Source organism: Nipponia nippon, unplaced genomic scaffold (genome assembly GCF_047370975.1).
Source record: "Nipponia nippon isolate SJK-2023a ecotype South Korea unplaced genomic scaffold, ASM4737097v1 scaffold_21, whole genome shotgun sequence".
NCBI lineage: Eukaryota > Metazoa > Chordata > Aves > Pelecaniformes > Threskiornithidae > Nipponia > Nipponia nippon.
This window is the reverse complement of record NW_028262338.1, coordinates 330667-354665: the sequence shown is the minus strand read 5'-3', so window position 1 is coordinate 354665 and position 23999 is coordinate 330667. Positions and strand designations below refer to the sequence as shown.

The window sequence follows — 23999 nt, the reverse complement described above, 5'->3', positions numbered from 1 at the left end:
TAGTGTCTCCCAAATTAGTTTTCTCGTATGCAGTCCTAGCCCATTTTCCTCAACAACATATTATGATATGCAAGGTCCCAGCTTTCTCTCAGGAAACACAATCTTCTAAATTTATCTTTTGGATAACTAAAAAAAGAGACAGGTCCGGCTTTCAAAATCTGGGGTCAGCAGTCCTGAATGGCAAAGCATTTGCCCCAGAAACACCTAGCTAATAACAAAATAACAACAACATTTATTACAGAGCTAAGTATACCTTGACAAGGCACCTTGCTTTTAATGAGGCAAAAGGCCAATTAACCTAATGAGGAAGTACAGCGCACTGTCATTGAGTGGGGAACCTGGATTCCCTGGAGACATGCCCTGCATATCCTCGTAACCCACCAAACATGAAAGATTCAAATCTATTTCTGATGGCACAGCACAGCGCTTGGAGCTCTCCGGGTTAACACCGGCCTTCTCCAGATTTTGTGACACAGTATCTCAGCATTCAAGCTGGACAAAGGGCCGGCCTCGCATTTTTGTAAGCTCAGATCGTAACCCTGGGAAAATGCAGTCATTGTCTTCGCCTGGTCCCCCGCTGCCCAGCCCATCGCAGGTATTCGTCCTGCTGGAGGACAGCAAGGAAAATCCAAGCACAAAAGGACTGACGCTCCGGCAGGCGCTTCCCCATCGAAGTAATTTCATAACCGTGTTTACAAAGGTGGTGGAGGATCAGCACACAGCATGCATGGAACACAGCACGAGTGCATTGACAGGAGAGATCTAAATGAGCTGAACGAACAAAAGAAAACCAACTTCACAACGTGAGGCCGTTATTTTGAAGAAGGCAAAACTTCCCGGCACTTAGGGCACACCTGGAGCGCCAGCATCGGCCCCAGGCCCCGCAACCCCCCCGGAAAAGAGCCTCTCTCCGCACCAGTAAACATGCCGGGAGAGAGGAACGCATCAGGCAGCACCAGTGCGCACAGAGTTAATGGAGCCACCACCGCATGCCGGTTGCGGCTCTCCCAGCCGGTGGCTACCCGCCATCACCAAGGCGAACCGAGGGAAGCGGCACGCGAGGCGGGGGGCACTGGAAAAGCGCCGAGACCTCCAGCGCGCTGCCGCCGGAAAGCCAGCGGCCCCGGCCGCACCGGCAGCCGGGCTGCGGGCCCTTCCCCCCCCGCCCCGCACCGGGGCTCGGGGCTGCGCTGCTGGCACGGCGCCGGGGGGCCGGGGCAGGCCGGGACCTTGAGCCGGGCGAGCGGGGACCCCGGGGCCCGGCGGGGGGGAGGGCGATCGCCGGGCACCCCCCAGCCCCGGCGGTACGGACCTGTCGCCCCGCGGCTGCCCGGGCCGCGGGCCAGCGCTCCCCGCCGCCGCTCCACCATCGCCCCCCGCCGCCGGTCCCGGCGCCCCCCCGGCCGCCGCCCCCCGCCTCCGCGGCGCGGCCCGTACCGCAGTCGGCGCAGAGGATCCGCGCCACGTCCCGCTTGAGGTTCTTGCCGCTGGTATCGAGCGGGGCGAAGGCGGTGCGGAAGACGAGCGGCTCCTCGGTGGGCTCCAGGAAGAAGATGTAGCGGTGGTTGCGCTTCACTTTAAAGCAGGGCGCCTTGGAGCCCACGCTGATGAGCTGCTCCCGCTGCAGCCCGCCGCTGTTGAGGGGCCACAGGTCGAGCACCTTGACCAAGACCCCCCCGGCGGGACCGGCGGCTCCTCGGCTGTCATTGCCGCCGCCGGCGGGGGGGCTCACGGACTGCACCTTGCCCTCCAGCACCACGGCCGCCGTGTACGCCTGGTCCTGCACCGACTTAAGGCTGGGCGAGTAGCAGGCGAGAGAAACGCCGAAGAGCAGCATGGAGAAGCCGGGCGCCGGGTCGCGCCTCATGCCGCCGGCTACCGCTCGCTCCCCGCCGGCCCTGCGGCGGCCGGGCTGCGGGGCTGCGGCGCGGCGGGCGCGGCGGGGCGGAGCGGCGCGGCGCGGCGTGGCGCGGAGCCGCGTGGATCCTCCTCCGAGCGAAGGAGGTGGGATGGTCTCACAGCCCCCCCGCCGGGGATGCCCGCTGCAGCAGAGGGGATCCCTGCATCTCTCGCTCCTGCAGGGCCTGGGGAGGGGGGCTGCCCGGGGATGGAGCCAGATCGTGTTGTCTCCATGGAGGCAGCCCCTTGCCAAGCCCCCCAGCGTTCGCAAACCTTCCCCCCCCCCCCCCAAGATGCCACCAAAGATGCGCTCATTTGGGGGCGGCTGCAGGCGGCACGGGGCTTCCGTGATGTGCAGGGCCCAGGAGCCAGGGGGTTCCTCTTTGCCCGGTGTTTTTTTGGAGCTGGGAGATTTGTGCCTGAGATTCCCTGCACACCTGAAGAAAAGGCATTACCGTAGAGACAAATGGAGTAAGGTAAGAGCTGAGGAAACAAAGCCTCCTTTCATGCCTTGATCCCTGCTGCCTCTTTTTAATAAACAAGTGCTCTTCCCCTGCAGTGGTTTCCAGGAGGAGTCAGTTTAATCTCCAAAATATGGCTTATGGGTTTATTTTCCAAGCTGATCCTGAAGCATCTGTACTCCCAAAGCCCCACTGCCCAGATGCTACAGTGTGGAAGGGAGCTGAGATGCTAAATTAGCAGCAGAGGATTTCATATTTATTGTTACACTAGATTCTGCATTGAAGGGGACCAGCCATGGTCCCACCATGATGGAGGTGACCTGGAGGCAGGAAGGCTGGGCTCAGCTTTGTCTGAGGCAACGGGTCGGGGCACACCCTGTAACAGGGATGCACAGCCCTGCTTGCACTGCATTGGAGAGACAGCCCCCGCCCCAGTGGCTTTACAACCTCAAGGGAGTCCCTTAGCACACCCCAAAACGATGACAACAGCCAGGTCTTTGAGCACATCAGTGAGAGCAGAGGAGCACAGATAGCAGGATGGAGGTTTGCTCGCCATTTAACATGGTGCAGCCAGAACCATCAGGAAAAATGGGAAGGGAGCAGAGCTGCTGTGCTCAGCACAGGCACTGAGCGCTGCCTTTCCTCATGTTGTCCTGGCTCTGCTGCCCAGGGCAGGAGCCAGCGTTGTCCCTCTGCTGGCACACGATGGCCCAGCCCCAGCACACACACCCAGAGCTCTGCAGCCATGGAGAGGCCACAGCTTCGCACCACCAGCCAAGACAGCTGCTGCTTTTCCCCCTCTCCGGGGAGGCTAACAGCTCTCTGAATAGCTCTGCCATTGTGGGACCGTGATGCATCAGAAGCAGCGCAGTGTGTTAACAGCAGGGCTTGGGGAGCATTTCTTGCATGCATTTTCTCTTGCTAACTGTGATTCTCTGTGGCTTTCTGTTTTCAGATGTTTCTGAAAGCTTTCTCTTTTCCCTTGTTTGGTGACAGTGCAAAACTGCAAAGGAACACAGGCAGAGGGGACCAGAAGTGTTTGCCACAGCAGAGGGAAGGAGAGTATTTTGGATTCAGGAAGCTGCTTGGAGGAGCAGGGAAACCACCTGACTTCTCTCTGCTTTTGACACAAATCTCTGTGGAAATTCCCCTTTCCCTAATATTTTGTTCAGACAGCAACACAGATTCTGCCTGAGAAGGAAGGAGATATCCGATAGCATAACTTGATCTGGAGCTCTCCTGCTCTATCCTGCCCCTCCCCAGAAAAGATGGTTCAATGCCCGGGCATTTGAGTTGCTAATCCTTGTCTTCTCCCTGTTTGCAGGTTGAAATTCCAGTGGGACCACAGTAGTTCAACTGCTGGGAGAAATTCAGCACAAGATACCTGTTGAGGCCTCTGGGGCAATTTTGAAAAGGGAGGTTTTTCTCTGTCTCTGGGGCATTTTGGAGTCAGGACACTTGGCCTCATAAAAGGGCACTGGCCACATCTCCTTTTAGCAGTATTTTTCCCGCTGTTCAGCCTAGCTGTTGCGAAGACAGCTAGTCTTCATTGCCAGAGGTGCTTGCATTTCTATTATCATTTGGGAAACGGTTTAGGACTAAATCCTTTCACCCCTTCCCTGCTGCTTCTCCCATATAAATAGAAAATCACCCTTTCTGTAGGTGCTTGGGCATTTTGACATATTAAATGAATAAGGCAAGGCTCTGGGTACATTCATCAGCCCAATATGAACACGGGTTTTGAGGGAATAGAGCCTAAATAACATATACTTCTAAAAACATCTCTCAATTGCCTCGCAAAGACTTCACCCTCATTCACAGAATAACAAGATAACTGAGGTTGGCAGGGACCTCAGGAGGTCTCACAGCAGGGCCAGCTAGGGTAGGTCACTCTGGGTCATGCCTAGCTCAGGCTTGAACTTCCCTGGTGAACCTGTTCCAGTTTTGACCACCTTCATGGTGAAAAAAGCTTTTCCTTATCTCTAATGGAAATTTCCTGTGTTCCAGCTTGTGCCTGTTGCCTCTTGTCCCCCTCCATCTGAGAGGCTCTGCCCCTCTACCACCACTCCCAGGCAGCTGCTGGCAGCACCAAGATCTCTTCTCCAGGCTGAACAAAGCCACCTCACTGAGACTCTTCTCATACCTCCTGATCTCCAGCCCCCAACCTCTGATGCTCTCATTACAGGCTGTCAATGTCTTTCTAGTGCTGGAAAGTCCCAATCTCAACCCAGCCTCCAGCTGGGATTTCCAAATGCCACACAGAGGGGAGGGATCCCTTCCCTCAACCCATACAGCGGGTTTTGTGGGCTCTATCAGAGGTTCTGTTTATTAGGGTGAAGACCAGCAAGGAGCCAAAAGACTCCTTCAGTGTGCTGGTATCAGATGGCTGATCCTCACCTGCAAGTCACACTTGAGTTTGCTACAGGTCCCAAAGGGACAGCTGGAGGGAGAAGGTCCTAATTCCTCCCCCAGGGCTGGAGGGCATTTGTCCCGGAGGGATGCTGGGGATGCACAGGGAGACGGCCCACAGTGTGCAGGGACAAGGCTGACCATTATCCACTGAGGGCAGCAAAGCCAGGCAGGAGGTGGTGTGGTTTTGCTGATAGGAAGGTGCACGGTTAGAGTGATGGCTTACTTCTAGCCTGCCCATGGACTGATGATACTGAGTCTAACATCTCCCCCGAGGCTTTGCATTGCCTGGTGGCTTAGGCAGTGATCTGCACAGGGTCTTTCTCTGCTTCTGGGCTGTACAATGCATCACCATGTGGCCTCCTGGCTACAATGCTCTTTTCAAAGCTTCCTAGAAGGAGCTCAGAGGAGCAAGTGTGCTGGGGCTCAAGGGTTGTGCCTTGTTGTAGGTCAGGGACTTGCATTGGTTTTATCTGCTCAGGGAGACGGATAAAAACTTTTGGGCTCCAAAGCCAATTTGCCAAATAGTACTTTTTAAATCTTGCCTTTTGCTTGTAGATGCATTTTCTGCAGCTCCCATGTCTGTTCCTGAGGGTAGGGAACCCTATCTCCATTTCACTGTGTCTGCATCACCAACTATCACAACTTTGGGGCCTCTTCTGCTACTCAATGTCTCTCAGAAAGAGTTTTCTCCAGCTTTGTCACCATGGTTATTAGTTGACATCACCCTTGCTTAGTCTCAAGACTGACACATATTTTCAAATTTCACCCTGTTTAAGGATGGTCAAAATTGTGGCAAATTTAAATACTTCCCAGCTTCTTCTCTCTTCTGCAAAATCCACTGCGCCTTTCAGTAAAGAGGCTTTGTGTTTGTGTCCTGGTTTCAGCTGGGATAGAGTTAATTTTCTTCTTAGTAGCTGGTATAGTGCTGTGTTTTGGATTTAGTATGAGAATAATATTGATAACACACTGATGTTTTAGTTGTTGCTAAGTAGTGCTTACACCAGTCAAGGACTTTTCAGCTTCCCATGCTCTGCATGGCGTACAAGAAGCTGGGAGGGGGCACAGCCAGGGGGCCTGACCCACATTGGCCACAGGGCTATTCCACACCATATGACGTCATGCTCAGTATATAACTGGGGCGAGTTGGCCGGGGGGGGAAGGGATTGCTGCTCGGGAACAGGCTGGGCATCAGTCAGGGGGTGGTGAGCAATTGTGTCGTATATCACTTGCTTTGTACATTATTATTGTATTATATTATTATTATTATTATTATTATTATTATTATTATTATTATTATTATTATTATTATTATTATTATTATTACTACCACTACTACTATCATTCTATTTTATTTTACTTCAATTATTAAACTGTTCTTATCTCAACCCAGGAGTTGTCTGACTTTCACCCTTCCAATTCTCTCCCCCACCCCACTGGGGGGGAGTGAGTGAGCGGCTGTGTGGTTCATAGTTGCTGGCTGGGGTTAAACCACGACAGTTTGTCATCAATCTTTCTGTACCAAACCATCTCAATGCAACAGTTCTTGAACGTTTATGTCTCTGACCCATCCATACCTCTTTCCTTCTGGGATTTTATTTCTTTATCTTCCATATTTTCCCTTTGTCAGCCAGCAGAATCGGTTCATTCTGCATTCAGGCACAAGCCAGGATCCCTCATGAAGAGCAATTATTTCAGAAAACAACTGTTTCATCCCCTGGCTGCTTTAATTTCTCCAAAGCCCATCTCTCCCCTACCTCCCTGCTGTGAAAACCCATCATATTTGCCACCCTGAAAGGGAGATGGAGCATCTGAGCTCAGCCCAGATTCCACCCTGCCTGGAAGACCCCAAGAACTCAGCAGCACTGCCAGAGGCCTTTACCCCTCAGACAGCTGCTGTGGGGGCTGGTTTCTCATTCACCTTTTAATTTTGCTCCTGCAGTTTCCCAGAGATGCCTGCAAAACAAAGCACTTCTCAGGTCTCTCTTTCCCTCTGCCAAGGTAGCTCTTGGCATAAAAAGCCCTGCCTGGTGACGGATGCCACAAAAGGCAGTGTCCCAGTGTCTCTCCCCACCTCAGGAAACGCTGCAGCTCTTCTGCAAGAAGAGGCATTGATCCCCAACAGCACAGGCAGGCGGGTTGCACATCTTCAGCATCTTCCACAGGTTGCAGATCCTCAGCCTCCTCCACGTTAGCTGAAGACACGTTCCTGCAGATCCCATGTGGGTAAGTCCTGTCAAAGAAATGGGGCTTTTGGTATAATGAGGAACAGAGCATCTCCCTTTCCACCCCAGGATATTCTGGATGGGCTAGTGTTATTCAGCATGGGGCTGTGCTAAGCTCTTCCCTGCTTTGAGCAAGCCTCAGAAGCATGCGTGCATCACAAGCATGTCCCTCCATCTCCCCCAGCCCTCCCCAGCACGAGGTCTATCCTGGTTCCCTGCAGTGACCCTGGAGCCCTGCTGGTGTGAAGATGGCAGTCTCAGGAGACACCCACCCTAGCCAAGGAAATGTAGTTTTCCTTCCCTGTGACACATTTCTTCCCTGCGACTGTCAGGTGTTTTACAAAGACTTAGAAACATGCCCGAACACCAGCAAATCCAGTGCAGGCATTTTTCTTACCACCTCAGTGTCTTCTCTGCAAAGATTCGGCTCTTTCAGCTTGGTGCTGTCCAGCAACAGAGGGCACATAGCCCATGGAGAGCATCAGTACCTGCCACGCAGGGCAGGAGCCAGCCCTTTGCCAGGACACACCAGACTCCTGGCACCAGGGAGACACTGCCACAGTCTCGGGTGAAACGAGAAAGGCAGACGATAAATGATGAACTCAGAAATTATATTGGAAAAGCAAAGCCCAGCACCCAGCTTGAGACTCCAGTTTGGAAATTGTCTAAGCAAGACCATGGTCAAAATAAACCATATCTTGCAGTCCTTCCAGATAGGTAAGGTCTGGGATGGAGAGAGACCTCCGAAGTCTCCTATTCCACTGGCCTGTCAAAGGCTCCAGCTAGCAGCATGGCTGCAGTAAAGGAAACCAAGACCCACCTCAGGAGTTCTCCACCAGCAATACTGTCATGGTTTCAGTGGTTGCCTCAGCTTACCCCTGCCCCGCTGTGTTCCCATATCTCCTGCCTATTAATGTCACCTTCTGGACCAGTGCCAGCAGGGGAAGGCAGACCTGAGGGATGTAGCTGTAGGCATTAGTGCTGCCTCTCCCAGAAAAAGACCATCACGGCATGGAGGCCTGATCCAGCTACCCCTCCTTCCCTGAGCTGTAAGAGCACTGTCCTACTGTCTTTCTGTGAGATGCTCAACAGTACAAAGAAAAGAAGTTGGGCACATTTGCTGTTGGGAGACAAACCAGTGCTTTACTAGAGGGATGAAACCCATCCTGAAAAACCGTTTCTGTCTTGGTACATGGCAATCAAAGGGAAGAAAAATCAAGAGCTAAGTGGTTTCTTTCACATGGCAGAAAAGCTATTAGGGTTCTCTCCAGCCCCTCTGTGGCATATTAACCTAGGCACAACGAAGAAAAAAAGCCACTCATCTTTTGCGGAAATGTGTGCCTCTTATTTGCTGCCCTCCCCAAGAAACTCATTCACTCCTTGTCCACCCACACGAGCAGGAATGATGAATGAAAACAAAATATATAAACAATTCAGCTTTCCGTTTTTCCTCCCAGCCTTCCAATCAGATGTTTCAGTCCATGCCTTAGTACCCAAATTTTGCACATTGACCATTCTGATGGCATGCCTGTACAGCCTTGGCTCACTGTGCCTCTCACACACTCTGTTTCTTAGATACATACATCTGCATCCAGTACATTTATCAGCAGCTCCAGCTTTGGGAGGGTTTCACACCACTCAGGGTGTAGGAGACAGAGGGGAGCCTGCCACTGAAGAGCAATTGCTCTGTCATCACTGCCCACCCTGCTCGGGGCCCGAGGACTCCTCTCATGAGACCAGCAGACACAGACACCAGCAGGAAGCTGATCATCAGCAAGGCAACATTTCTTATCCCCCAGAAGGACAGTGTTGGCCAGGCACTGTGATGTGTCATCAGAAAGATAACACGGGTGCAAAATGGCACTGGTGGGGGCAATGCTCCCTGCATGAGGGTATATCTTCAGCTCCTGGGCACTGCAGCCCCCAGTCTCCAGGCCACCAGTGAGAGACCCTTCCATGCCAGAGACTCTCCCCCAAGACTGGATTTCTCTGCCAGCCACTCTGATTTTTCTCGCTCTCTTCCCTTCTCTCTGCATAAGCTTCTTACACCCCCCTGTGTATTAAACAACTATTACAGTTGTGCCAGTGCATCAGGTATGTCCGTGCCCCTCTGAGTTCCCTTCTTAGATAAAGTCCGTACCAGTTATGTGTTGCTACGTGTACATCCTGAGCCAGGAGAGCCTCTATTTGAAACAACTATAAAGAAGCATTGTGAAGAAGAAAAATGAAGAGCAACATCTCCAAATCACCATGAAAAATGCAAGAGTTGAAGCAGCCAGCTATTGCCAGACAAACCCATGGTATGATATACCATTGCAAAGGTAAAAAACGGTGCTGGTCATAAAAGCATCAATACAGTTTTGCCTTCTCTAGTGACGCTGCTTGTCAAGAGAGTGAACGATGCATCTCTAGAGGGCATGGATGCAAAACTGAGAAATGGGTGCTGTCACAGTGATAAAGTCTGTCCTAAGCTTTAGCATTTTAGGTCGGGAGGAGGCTCCAGGTCATCTGCTGCGAGATTGTTTCTCGTGGATTCAAAATCAGTTCAGCCCCTGCTTTTGGAGGTGGCATTTCAAACAACACTTGTTTAAATTTTTGCTCTGAAAGCAGACGAAGCAGCTTGGAGGGTTGTATGACAGCAGGGAACCCTCTCTCTGAAGCAGCACCGTGTATTGACAAGAGAAACTCTCCATGTACAGCCCCACCAGTTCTGCCCAGAGCACCTCTACCTCCACCCCGATTTTTCATTGAAAAATAACAATATCAACTAGGGGAGCATACACATGGGTTTTGCTCAACCTGAAACCACCATTTTTTGACCAACAAGCAGTGTATGACAACAGTGATGAAAAATCTGTCACACCAGGCTCCTGCCAGAGACACAACACCATGCACAAAGGGCCACCTGGCATGCTGGCATGAGAGAAGCCAGGCCCAGCATGGGTGGCAACTTCCTTTAATATTGCTCTTTAAGCTCATAATGACACCCCAAATTCTTCACGGCAACTGCATCTCACCACAGATTAGAAACTCTGTGCTACCATAGCATCAGCCAAGCACGATGAGCGAGGCTTCTCATGAATTCAAGGTGGCAGTTAATCCAGTTAATGCAGAGGTTTCATGTTATAAAAGTTATTCAGCACCTCTCCTCCCTGCTTCAGGACACCTGAGAGCTTTGTATGGGCAGCGCATTGCAGAAATTGGGGTGCTGGCTAAGGGGTGTGACAAATGAAGGTGATGGCCATGGGACAATGCCAGCAAGTGTGAAACTGGGGGAAGGGGGGGGGGGGGGGAGGGTGGTACGTGCATGCAGTGAAAAGCTGATGAAAGCATTTCCATGAAAGCAACAGCTTTCTGCACTGCAAAATATGCCTGTCATTGAGGTGAATTGGGCTGCTCAGATCCTCTGGCTGAGTGCTAAGGGCTGTCTGCAGACTCAGGAAAATGTTTCCCCCTTCCATTTCTGCCTGTTTCATGTATTTTGATGCAAAAATATGCTGAGTGGGTATATACCTTATTACATGTGTAGGAAGCACAGAGAAGGAGCACTTGAGGTGCCACCACAATAATAGAGACAGACAAGGCTCCTTGTCTATTTTTGCCCTTGATTCTCTGTTTGAATATTGTCTGCCACTGTTTAGACAAGAGACCTTCTCCAAATGACTTCTGAGATTCAGGAGACCATTTCTGCAACAAGTTGATGCTGGCAGGCACCCCGTGGCTGGAGAATGCCCTTGATATGACAGAAGTGGTAACTTGTTTGATGGATTCCAGTAAATAGCAAAGGCCAGGAGCTGAGGTGGCAGCATCTAAGCCCTGTACTGAGAGGTGCAGAGACCTTACGGTGAGACTAAATATAGGTCTCACAAATCAGAACAACAGTGCTTTTACTGAGAAGATAATCAAGCCCTGGAGGAAATTACATGATATAAAGCTTAGATTTAAAATAAATATGAACTGAGTTGGTGGATTTGGGACCAGTTCCTTATGGAAAAGTTTTCACGTCAGAAAAATCACTTGATGAAACTAGCTGTTTAATTAGCAGTTTTGGCAGGAAGCCAGGAGGATCGAAGGGGTGTTGGATCCTCTTCCCTCACCTTGCCATCTTGCCCTTTGCAAGGAGAGCTGGGAGCAGGAGAGCACAGGCTTCTGCATGTAAGGGGCAGGAAAACCTGGAGATGGGACCTGGATGTTCCCCTCGTGACTCCTTTTCAGCACGCACTTTCCCAGGAAGATCCTACACCCGCCGAAGACAACACCCAGGGCAGGACAACACCCACAGCCTGGGCCTGGGCACAGGCTGTGAGTGCACAGATGGAGCAGAGTCATTGCAGGAGGAGGGCTGCCGGACGTCCTGGGTCCTTCCCAGCACTCTTGCAGCCTGGCGTGCAGTTCGGTTGATGCAATGTCAAGCAGATTGGTGTGGGGATGAAGGCTCTGTCCCAAGACAGCTGCTGCAAGCATGTCTGCCCTGGCTTAGTTATCTGTTGCCTCTGCTTTTTCACTAACCAGCACTCTGGCATTTTTACTCATGCCTGTGGATGAATCTAAGTGATCTCACATCCCTTGGCGCAGACAGGTCCTTGGACTCTCTTCCTGCCCTATGAATTGTTTGTCAGCTCCTCTGTTAGCTTCCCAGCTGCAGCTCCTCCCTGCAGGACAGGTTTCAGTGGTTCCCTGTACACCAGCCTCTTGTCCTGTACCTGCTGGCAGGCCAGGCTGGAACCACCTGGGACCAGCCCTCCAAGGGCATCAGCCTTTTAGGTAGTAAGGACCTGAACGCAACCTCCCTGCTGTGATGCCCATGCAGGGAGGCTGGATCCTACCCACAGGGGGCACACCATGACACTGCCACTGTCCTCAACCCAGCACTTCTTCAGCCAGTTAAAGGGATACAAATGAAAAAATAAAGACCAAGTTGTTTTTTCTTCTCCTCCTTCTTTCTTTCCTTGCTTCATATCACACTGTATTCCTGTACTTTGCAGTTTGATTGTGTCCTTATGTCTTCTTTTCTCAATGAGTTAATGCAAATTATTTTTGCTCCAAGGTGGACCGTGGAAGTCTCACTCCGTGCTGAGCTTGAGAGCAAAACGCAGGGCCCAGGAGACACATGAGCTCCTGCTTCCCTGGGGAGTGATGGGTTGAATTGGGCTCCTAAGCTCCTCCAAGCATCTGAGCCTCAAGTTTCAATTTTCAGCTCCATTTTCAGCTCCCTCTCCTCCCTGCAAAGTCTGTTCAACAGCAGTGGGAGGCTACAAATAGAGCAAGGCAGCTCATCTGCTGCATCTCGCTAGTGTGATCAGTGGGCACGCACGTGCGCCCGCTGGATCCTCCCTCCACAGACACTTCACGACTTTCCCCAACGTATCTGTGTAGTGATGGCCGTGCATCTTTCCCGGTCTGTAGCTCCCTCCTCAGCCCTTTGCCGTGCAAGTCCTGGCTGCAGCTGAGGACACAAGCAGCAGCACCACATGCATCTGCACTGAGATTAACCCTGCAAAGTCAGGGACAACAATTTGTATTTCCTCATCCAAAATTCATCATCTGGGAAGGCTGTCAGGCCAGCTCTGCCAAGACAGAGGCTTCAGTGGGAGTCTCTGCTCACTACAGGAGTAATGGGGTACAGACATCATCACCACTTACCTGGCCCAAAGGATACCGTTACTGCCTGCTCTGTCCTCTCGTGAAATGGTGGTAATAAGGGATCACACATACACACTCGTTGGGTTGGGGGGACAGGGACTAAGAGGAGGGATGAAGGGAGGCAGTCTCATTTAGTCTGGCCAAGAGGAGGCTAAGGGCTGAATTAATGGTGGCTAAAAACTACCCAGAGGGTCTGTACAAAGGCAACAGAGCCAAACTCTCCTTGGTGGGGCATGTCACAAGGGGCAATGGCCCTACAGTGCAGTTTGGGATGCTTAGATCATCCAGATGATTTTTCTTTCCCATGAGGTGGTGTATTCCTAGGAGAGAGCACAGCATGGGGGCAGGCGTCCTCCATTGCTGGGGGTTAACGAGGCTAAGCCCAATGAGGTCATGGCCATCCTGACCTAGTGCTGGCAACAGTCATGGTGCAAGCAGACACTGGCCAGGAGCATCCCAGGGCTCCCGTTCCATTACCCCTTTTAGGACCCTGTGACTCTGGGATATATGAGCTCTAACTAATCTGGCAGGGCTATGTCTCAACCCCTAACTGGAGGGGGAGATGCTGGCTGCCTGTGACACAACATGCAGTGCTTAACCCCTGCCTGTTCCCCTTGCAGGAGTCATGACTTCTCCATGCGGGGAAGCAGTGAGGACCTGAGGCTCCCAGAGCCCCTCCAGAGCAGGGCCCCCGCAGCTGGCTGGGGACAGCTGGAGAGCCGGCAGGAGCCAGAGCCCACAGGGAGCCATGGCCCTGACCTGGCAGGAGCAGTCCTTCACAACCCCCCCGCCAAGCCCCTCGCACACCCCCTTCCTCAGGGACACTCCCTGCTTCTTCCTGAGGCAGGTCTGGGCTGGGGGAAGGTGGTGCAGGCTCTCTCTGGTCTCAGTGAGACAGGCCCGACAGCAAATAGCTTAATAAAATAGCTGTTTTAATTAGGCAGAGGAAAAAGAGAAATTACAAGAGCAAGTAAGTCCTACGCCCTTCAGATGCGGGGCACCTTGTGTTCGTGCAGCATTGGATGGACCCAGGGTGGATTTTCCCGTGGTGGTGTGCATATCCCCTCCCTGGAGAGAAGTTCCTCCTTTTTGGTCCTTCAAGCTATTATATATCCTTCTTTTTATTCTATCTTATTAAAGCAGCTATTTTATTAAGCCATTTGTTGTCAGGCATTTCTTATTGAGATGCAGAAATAACCCTGTCTCCCACCTCACCTTACCCCCTGGTGCAGGACGTCTCCCTCACCCCTTCCCTTTCCAGCCCCCAGCACTGGTTTTGGCAGAACAAGGGCTGTGGCTGCTGTGCTGGCTGCAGACTATCCCACAACTCTCTGGCAAAGCCGGTTTGCAAATGCTCCTGTTTTGTAAACCCTTTTCCTCTCTAACACAAATTGAGTGCTCCACACACCGCAGTCTCTTACCTGCTCCATCCAAATCTTGCGGGATCAGAGCACTGCATCTTTCTACCTGTGCCACACAGTATTTGCCACACAGAGCAGCTGTAAAACAATGAATTGAATATAATTATTGACAGGATGTTCATATTTCCTGCACACTTACACACCACTTTATCTCGATCATGCCAGGGCTGGTCTACCATTCTCTTTTTAATGAGTTCCCAAAATACTCCCATAAGCAATATCCTCAGTTGTAAACTATAAAAACAAACCAGCCCCTCTATCTAGACACACTGTGAGAGGTTGAAACCACCCTAATGATCCCTGGGGAGGGAGAAGAAGGACTTCTCAGTGTGCCGGGTGCATTTGTCATTGGCTCCAGGCAATTCCTGCTCTCCCTAGCAGCAGGATTTGGGAGAGACATGGATTTGCTGTGGTTTTCTCCTCCTCCTGGCCTGATTCAGTCAACCGTTCTCCTTGCCCCATCCACTGCAGGGCTTGCACAGCCCCAGCTGGGTCTTGCTGATCTAAAAGCATACAACCAGCAGACATCCTTGGAGCCCATGTCTGACCCAAACACACCCAAGGTGCTGGGGGAGCTGCCAGGGCAGACAGCTGCCATCACCCCTCTATGACTGGGGCACAAAAATGTCCCTTTCCCTTACAGCAAGAGTCAGGCCAGCAAATGCCACACTCTTTTACTCTGTCCCCCTCCAAGGAATTGCCTCTTAAAAGTGAAGCTATTTCCTTGATGACACCATGCCAGGGTGGACCCTGCAGCCTCTTTTGCACTGTGGGAAACCAGAGTATCAAGAGGCATGGTACTTTTATAGAGTTTTTCCCATGGCATCTTGCAGGGAAAAGTAAAGAGATGTTGCCTCCATGGTAAAGGTCTGGCTAATGGCCCAAGAGGTTCTAAATTAAACACCCCTTCAGCAAAATCCCAAGACACTGAGACAAGTTATGGGACAATATCCTTGAGCTGTTAGTCTCCAGCTACACCACGGAGAGCAGGCATCCCAGGTTTCCAAGCCCTAGCCAGGTCTCAGCTGGACAGGAAGGAATCCCACCAGCTCCCAGGGCCACAACGATGCTCCAGAAAACATCCCCAAAGCAGCGCTGAAAGAGATGAAGGCAAACGTTAAATAATTAATAAATAAAATGAGATACTTTTTTAAAACATTTCCCTGCCACAATAGAACATTTCTTAATGCTGCCCATGGGAAGTTACTTGCAGACGAGGAACGGAGGACTTGTCTCCACCTTGTGTCTGACTCTTCCTTGTCACAGCACCTATGTTGGGTGCACAGGACTTCTGCAGTTATGAGCTGGGCCTCTTCGTCACCTCAGGGCTGGTAGACATCAAGCCCATCACCTTGTGAATGACAAGCGACTCTGCTGCCCTTAGATAACCCTTTTGTCACAGACAGTTTTCTTCTTGGTGAATCTTCAAGTGAGAAGCCAAGTTGGCTCTTCTCTTCCTCCAGGTCCAGAAACCAATGGACCTTTAAAGGCTGGTATCACATCCACCTCCCATCAATGGCAGCCCCCCTCTCATCTCTTGCAGGAGAACTGGCCCATACCTCCATCTATCAGCACGGTCAATGCACGCTTCAGGTCTTACTTCTCCTTGAAGGACAGCTGTGGCTTCTACCCAGGGAAGACACTGGAGCATGGAACGGCTTTATCACCCTGGCAAAGACAGAGACTGGGGTCCGATGGACACATCCTCCCAGGTGTGGGACAGGCCACCTGGCTGGGCCACTGAAGGACTAGGCAATAGGCCAGTGCTGCAACACCTAAAGGATGGCTTCAAACTCTCCTTCTGCTATCCATCACTCCATCAAATCGTACTTAGGGACCATCTCTTCATGTCCTCCAAAAGGGCTTTGTTTGCCACCATAGCCAGTTGCTGTGAACAGCTGACAATGAGATGCCTTCGTTGTTCTCATGTAGGTGATTGCATAACAAGTAGTTTAGAAGTTACAAGCTATAAATTCTTCTGGACCAAAGCTCCCACATTCTTCACGCCACCTTCCAGGCAGAGGGGCATCTATGTAAAAAGACTTGTTTACAGTCAACCCAGTGCTTGCCGTCTCAGGGAATCCGACCAAATTCCTCTCCTGATGACTGCCAAACAGCATCAGCACTAGCTCCACTAGCACTGAGTGGAGCAGCAGGTACCCTGCTTGAATCTGTGCTCAGCCCAGAGGGCTGCGGGGTGCCTAGAGGTCCATGTGCACTTGAGGGTCCAGCCTTCTGGGGAAAGGTCAAGCTCATGGGACACATCACCTACCTCAGAAAGAGCAAGACCGAGCACAGAGCTAGCATGAAAACTCAGACCCAGCTCCAGGACTTGTGCAAGTCTTCTTGGAAGGCAGCTTAATGTAAGAAACACAGAAACCACTGGGCACCAGGGCTGAAAGTTGCCAAGAGACGCGACTGCTTCACTTCTTGCCCAGTGATTTCTCTCTTTCTCCTCTGCTGTCACAACTAAGAAGGAGCTAGCAGCCCAGCTTGGCATTGCTTTGGGGGCAAAAATGGGATCCTTCCTGTGGGCTTCAAGCCAGGCACCTCTGGCACCCCCGGGCTTCCCTCAGCTCCATGGCACAGCCTGACCACAGGGCACTGTGTGGGGAAAGGCACTGTGCATGGGCAAGTGCCATTCAAGGAAGCCTCCGGCAAAGCAAGTGGGGAGAGAAACCGCAACTCTGGCATGTGTCCTGCAAGGGGGCAATTCACTGTTGGGGCTCAGAGCCTGATCCACACCCCAGACTAGGACTGTCTGCCCACTCTGACAAGGCAGAAAGCAGGTACTTCTCCTCTCTGGAAAGGGAACACCAGAAAATGAGAGAGATGGTAACTCCTCCTCATGTTTTGGGGTGACGAGCCTGGGAGACAGGAGGACACCCTACTCCCCAAGGCAAGCACCTGCCAGCACCATCCCCAAGCTTCTCAGCTCCACTCTGTACCCAGGTCCCCAGCACTGTGCTTGTCCAAAGGCACCCAGCAGTCCCCTGTGACTGTCCTACTTCAGCCAGAGCTGCCATGCAGCTTCGCGGCTCCCCTCTGCCAGCGCCTGAATTGCCACACCAACTGGTCAAGCGCCTCTGGCTGCTGTCCCGTGCAGCTCTGGGAAAATAGGCGATTGCTGTTTCACCTTTTCCTTGCAGCCAATTTGCTGCTTGTCCAGCTCTGACCCTTTGGCAGCTCACCTGACCCTGCAGAAACCACTTGGCTTTCCACCCTGGGGCGGGACCTGAGGAAGGCAGAAGGTTCCCGCTAGCCCTTATCTGTCCCTGCCCCCTGCCCCGGCAAGAAGGCGGGCGGACCCCTACCAAGGGGCAAAGAAAAGGACATGAGAGGAAAGGACAGCACCAGTCTTTCAGGGGCTGCCAGCTCCTGGCCATCCCCACCCAAACACACAATCTCACCTGGGAAAGCTCTTTTCTGGCATACCGTGGGCTCCCAATGGATATTCCTTCCAGGACAAGACACTCATCTCCCTTGCAGTTTTGGTGCTGGAAGAACAAGGACTAACCTTCAGGAGAAGCTTTGAAGAGGGCAGTTCCCTCTTCCTGGAGCTGCACAGCAGCCCCCATCCTCCCTGGAGAGCATGAACTTGCTTCCAGGGCAATTCCTCGCTCAGCCTGAGCACCAGGGCAGCCCTGCAAGGAGCTGGGGATGAAGGATTTCAAAATGAGCTTGGACAACAGCCATGGTGGTAGTGCTGAGGCTGGACCGCCTGCAAGCCAGAGAGCGGCCAAGAGCACTGTGAACAGAACAGGCATTTACAAACACCTCCCCAAAGACCCCTGCACTGAAAGAGCTATGGAAATGCCTTTGGGTCCTTCCTGCTCATCTCTGGCTGGGCATCAACGAGAGCTTCCAGGGCATGTTTTTTTCCATTTATCTTGGAATTGGGAGGGAGGGTCGTTGGAAGTGTTTAAATTAATGATGTGTGCACAGCTCCAGTGCCTCTGCTCTCCTCTAGGTAGGTATTATTCTATTCCTGGTTCTATGTAGCATCCTTTTAAATTACTGCTTTGGATATCAGCTATGTGTCTGCAGGGCTGCATTCACTCACACACATACATATGTCCCCAGGACCCAAAAGGCAGGTCCTGAGCTTCTGCAATGAGCTTACACTGCTAGAATAAGCCTTGAACACATCCATTAGCCAGTGCTGACTGCACCTTACCACCACAAGGATCAAGGATTCAAAACCACAGCCAGTAACATCGCTAGGTGGGCGCAGCATGCAGGAGACAATTATCTGAATGCAGCAAGAGGTTCCACCATAGGGACATTTAAACTCAACAGCATCAGTTACTTGCAATCCAGTAACTAATCTAAGCACTTGTCTGTTCTGTATGGGTTGATCTGCACAGTTGGAGTTTGCTCTTTTTTATGTGAGTATTGGAGAAGTTTTCCTTTCAGAGCCACATAAACAAAACCTCACAGAGAGTGGGAAGCTGGTACCATGCCATGCTGGCAGCAGCCAGCCCACCTGAAAGCTGAGGACTTGCCGTGTCCTCTCAGAGTGGGAACAGTTGGGTTAGCATCCTATCTCAAGATCCAGGCATTTGCTGCCATGTCAATACATCCTGACAATCCACGTGTTTATGCTAAGCGATGATTTCATCCTGTCCATGAGGGATTAATTGTTTTTAGTCCCACTTAGCTGATTCATGGTATCTGGCTGAAAGCACACACTATACAGGGTTGTGCTGATCCTTCCTTGCGGTTTTTTTTGAGGGTGGGGAGGCCTTTAAGTCCTTGTGGTGTGTTGCCTTTTGTTTCACGCAATGTCCCACCCTGCATCCCCAAAGCTATGCTGTCTCCTCCAAGGTAATGGGGAACTCATCCCTCTATGTTCTCTGGCACAAAGAACTGGCCTCCCAGCTCAGCATCGCAGCAGCTCCCAGCTGACCACACCACAAAATCTCCAGGCTCATCTGATGCTTCTGGTGCTTGCTGGTGCTTGCTTGGGAGGAACCACTGCCTCTGAAGCTTGCCAAAGAGCTTCTGGATATGGGGGAAGGAAAGGCATCCATTTCTGAGGCCTGAATTTGTCACCATTGCATGTACTCTGAAAGCCAGACAAACCCCAGTGGATATCCCAAAGCCACTAGCTACTCCAGAAAGAAAAAGACGTATTAAAAGTCAGAGTTTCAGAAGGAAAAAGAAAGCCTTTGGGGCTGGCATCCTGTCTCACAGCATCCTTTGCATGGCCTCTGCAGGGAGGGTTGTGATGCTGTGGACCGCAATGCTCCTGTATAGTTGTGAAACATACTTCTAGCTGAACTTGGGAGAACTTCTCTTTCGGGAAAAAAAAAGTCAGAGCATCCTTTTCTTGACAACTGCAAAACTGTCATTTGTTCTAAATCTCATTTCAAAATGGCAATTTGTTCTAAATCTTCTTGCTTTCCCTTGCAAATGTTTGGGGTTTCTTTGGCCAAAGATGGAAGTAGTCAGTTAAGATGACTCCACCGGTGTCCCTTCACCCCAGCTCCATGAGCAACCTCGCTCCTTGTGAACGGGGCTGGGTGCACTAAGGGATTTGAGGAGGTCAGGGCAGACAGGGTTACTGCCCATCTCTGCCTTCTGCAGTACCCCAATAAATCCCTGTTGCCCTAAGGGAGTATTTTAGCTGATACTTTGAGAAGAAAGATATTGGATGAGGGATAAATAGGCTGCTGAGAAGGTATGTCTCTAGCTGCATGATCTGGACAATGCCACCAACATTGAGGCCCCAGATGATGGTCTTTATTGACAGCGTTCTTCTACATTTGCTGTGTGTACAAGCGTGCCTTCGAAAAGTGAGAAGGGATGGAAGTGGGGAGGCAGCCCTGCCTCAGCTTTGGACTCCCAAGGGCTCTAAACTCCACTTCTCTACCAGCTCAAGTGCAGCATCACATTGGAACCATGCCCACTAGAAGCTGGGAGAGACACTTTCTCAGCAGGGTGATGGGAAGCAGTGTGTGGAGACCCCCAGCTTCACGAGGACACAGTGTTCAGTGATACCTGAACTGGAAACATCCCATTGCCCAGGACAAGGTGGTAGGGCCTGGGAAGTGCTAGCAAGGAAACCACAAACTCACTGCAGTGATGGTGCCTGAAGCGTTCATCAAAGAGCCACAGAGGGCCAACAGGACAAATCCAACTATATTTCAACGTTCCTAGTGGATAAGGTAGACCCAGAGGGAGCTTGGCCACGGGAAGCCATGGGGCACAAAGGTGCCTTCCTCACACCTCACGGCCACGATGAATTGTGGCAGCTGTGAGCAGGAGCTGTGGCAGAGCTACATCAGTCCTGCAGCACCAGTTGTCTCAAAGCATCCATCAGGCTCAACAATTTGTCTCAAAGCATCCAACAGGCTCAGCAATAAAGAGCCTGAAGAAATGTTTTTACCAGCACCAGACCATGGTCCAGCTAGGGAGAGGTCTTCACCTGTCAAATTCCACTTGCACAGGCAGGTGGCTGAAAGACAAGCTCAACCGCAAGCCATTTTCACAAAATAAAGTGTGTCACCTTGGCATCCCTAGCTGCCCTGGGCCAGTAGCAGAGCAAGGACTCGGGGACATGCACTGACTACAGGAAACTTCCTCCACACATGTGTCAAGTTAATGCCCTATGCTCCCACTGAGACAACATTCCAAACAGAAAAACTGGAGGAAAGAAACCCCAAAACATCAGTAGCTTTGGGCTGGCATTTGGGTACCATCCAGAGATTAAAGTGGTGAGAAACGATGGATGAGATGATGGGTTTGTATAGCTCTCCACAGGTTGTCTGAATGCTGCAGAAGTCTATTTGGACCCATGAACGCACCAAGGACATTTCAAAGGATTGTAAAAAATCTAGTCCATGATTTGGGAATTGCTGACATCCTCACATGCTTTTTAAGGAAAGGGGGTTTAAAGTAGTGGAAACAAATCACCAACGTGCAAGAAGCTGCATCAGGGAGGGGCTAGAGTCTTAACCTCATAAAACAGATGTTACAAAAGGCCAGAAAGCTCCCCCAGCCTGAAGGAGGCACAGCGGTTTGCCTGGACTGAGGCACACTCATACCTGGAAGTCTCTAGAGCAAAGGCTCCTCTCCACACGGTGTGGAGAGCACTGACTTCTCCCACCCCATTCCTCTGTGGGAACTCGCAATGGCTGGATTGCTCTTGAACACGTTAGTGACCCCACTTGGTGTGATCCAGCAGCTTTTGGAGGCTGTAAATGAATGGCAGGATAAATCAGGTATTCTGGCACAGGAGCGGGGTGCATCTCTATCAGGCAGGGCTGGGAAACCCAGAAATGCTGCAGGCGATGTCTGCCAGTGCTTTCTAAAGCACGCTTTCCAAAAATGTGCCTTGAGGGTATGATTCACAGCCCACAAACCCCAGGATGTCCATAAGCCCAGAAAGAAGAGCAAGACCAGAGAGGCTGTCAGTTGGCTTGTTGCACAGCTGTACAAGTCAAGGACCTGGAGTCACAGCTGTAGTAGGAACAGCACCCTAGGACCACCTGGGCAGTCAGCTGCACCTCTGGAGACACCAGCAAGGCAGTATGAGAACAACAGGAATCGTACTGCAAAAAACACAGGAGTGTCCTCATCCTAATAAAAGAATAAGCCAGCTGGTGCACCAGGAGCCAGAGCCAGCAGTCCCACCAAGCCAGCTGTGTATGTTCTCCTGGGCACCTGTGGGGACAGAGCACCTTCCCAGCCAATGCCACGGGCACGGGAGGAGGGAAGGGAAGCAGGAGGTCCAGCCAGGCATCGCACTGCTTCAACTAGAGGCAAACAAGCAAGCTGGATACTGAAAGGCAGGCTGTTGTAAAGTGAGGTGAACATAGTCCTGATCCATCTGGAGATAGGTCTGCTGGTGTTGTACCAGGGCACAGTCACATTTTGGGGTTGCATAACCTTTGCTAACTACTGTACATGATACTGTGCTTTAATCCTTACTCGTCTCGAGGAGACAAGGAGCAGAGAGCCCTGGTTTTATAAATCACAGTCACTGAAACCCAGCAAGATTAGAATTTGGTGGCCATTTGTTGCTGGTTTTCAACAGAACAGCAGCCAGCACTTCCTGGATTATGTGGGGAGCTGAAGAACCATGCTTCCCTCTAACTTCATTGGGAACCAAGAACTGGCAAGGATCCTCGCTCTCTGCAGGCAGAGTCCTCAATGGTCAGAAAGAGAAAGACCCGATAAGGGGGAAGCCAACTTGCTCAGAAAAGTGTAGCCGGAAGACTTGCAGGCCAGTCAAGAGAGAAGAGAAAGCACTCTCCATAATTGGAACAAGCCATCATGAAAACAATCCCAAACTTAATTCACTTAGATGGGACTTCACATGGTGCTTAGAAGAATTAGCACTTTATCTTTGCAGACACAAGAATCAAGAACTCGTTCTGCCACTGTGCAGCCACTGATGCCCTTTTTTTTTCCCTTTTTTTTGAAGAGGCAGCAAAAGAGGCATCTTTACAGCTTGCTGTGGGAACTGCAGTTGTGGACAAGGAATGGCTGATATGTCCTCGGGATGTCAGTCTCTAGCAGGTGGTCAGGAAGACACAAACCCTGTACCCAGGGCCAGCGTGGATCCAGCTGTGCCCCCCTCCTGAACACCTGGAAGCCAGGTTCCCTGGTGGGGTGGCATCGCAGGCACAGTGACCCCCCATTACCCCCATGGGGGAAACCCTGCCTCACTGCTCACCCAAAACAGACCATCAAAGGAACTGGAGTGACTTTTTTTGAGAGAAGCGGTTACAACTGGAGGGCTGTAGTTAACCGTGGCCAAGCTTTTCCATTGTTATTTTACAGTTGCTTGATGTTCTGAAAGATATTTAGAAAAATGACTTCAACTGCCCTGTGCCAAACTGGGCGAGGGTGAAAAAAAAATTAAATTTGGCAGACATGTTATTCATTCAGCATGTAGTTTGGATGACGTCCAGTGACTAACACAGGATTTTTAACTCATCTGGGAGTCTAAAAACCATTCACAAATAATTTGATTTAGGGTCACTGTGATTTCTTTTTATAAATAATTTTCATTGAGAAGTATTTTTTTAATTAGGATCGACAGACCTAATAGCAACTCTATTGTGCGCACAGTTCATCGTTCCCGTCTTCATAAATGACTTACATATGTGGTGTGCTAGTTTCTTGTTCACTGCACACGATGAGGCTTGTTCACGGGGCAACCAATGCCTCACAGACTGCACAAGCCATGCTGAACTCCTGTCTCCAAAGGCACTCTCTGAAGAAGACCCAGATGGAAAGCAAAGGAAGCTTTCACCATCCTGTTAAATGGTGATCCACAGGTCCAGGGGCTGGTCTAAGCCTTTGCACAACTTCAGACATCCCCACGCAGCTGTAACTGCCTTCTAACTGCTCCGGCTCCAAGAGGTGGTAATGGCAACTTTGCTTTGACTGTTTTATTGCTCCAAGTCCCATCATGGCTCAGGAAATACTCTGAACCAGAATATGCTCCCTTTTCCATGGTGGGAGGGCTGAACAAGGACTGGACCAAGTCAAAGATCTGAGGCATCCTGGCAAAAAGCTGTGTCCAATGACAAATCTAAATTCAAGTCACCCCCTAATCCAGTGGGTCACACAACTAAGCCTGAATAGATCCAGGAAGACTGCAGGATAATTCGGACGGCGGATGGGAGAAGAATGGGTCAGCGACTCGAATGCATCTTTCCTGGCAACATCCTCCAAGTGTGACAGCCTTTTCATTGACTTGCACAATAACAATTGCATCTCAGCCACTTTTGTTACAAATCTTATCTGTTGTTTGAATGGCTCTTAGATTCCCTCCTGTGATTATAAATGTTCGTACAAGTTCTTGGAGTCAGCAGAGTTGTTTATAGCTGAATAACAGGCTTGGGCTCCAAACTTTGTGATGCTCGCTGTAATGATCAGATATGTTCTTAAAAGCCCTCCAAACTGGATTTCGAAAAAAAAGTCCC

At 51.0% G+C, this 23999-nt stretch overlaps 1 protein-coding gene and 1 long non-coding RNA gene across 7 annotated transcripts in view; both read right to left on the bottom strand.

Moving 5' to 3' along the window:
* The window catches only part of NRG2 (neuregulin 2), a 176211-nt gene extending 173868 nt beyond the window's left edge, over nt 1-2343 (bottom strand). For 4 of the 6 annotated variants that reach the window (XM_087760042.1, XM_087760045.1, XM_087760044.1 and 1 more), the window contains exon 1: nt 1438-2343. In XM_087760042.1, the coding sequence (XP_087616168.1) occupies nt 1438-1867 (430 nt within the window). In that variant the 5' untranslated portion in view covers nt 1868-2343. The remainder of the gene's footprint in view (nt 1-1437) is intronic. The other 2 variants (XM_087760041.1, XM_087760043.1) reach the window with 1 other exon arrangement.
* Nucleotides 2344-6114: 3771 nt separating this feature from the next.
* On the bottom strand, nt 6115-17522 carry LOC148055499 (uncharacterized). The gene is made up of 4 exons (XR_015705285.1): nt 17469-17522; nt 14059-15153; nt 11092-12488; nt 6115-7002 (listed from the first exon to the last, which is right to left on the bottom strand). It is a non-coding gene; the product is annotated as an uncharacterized LOC148055499 (long non-coding RNA).
* Nucleotides 17523-23999: the final 6477 nt, after the last annotated feature.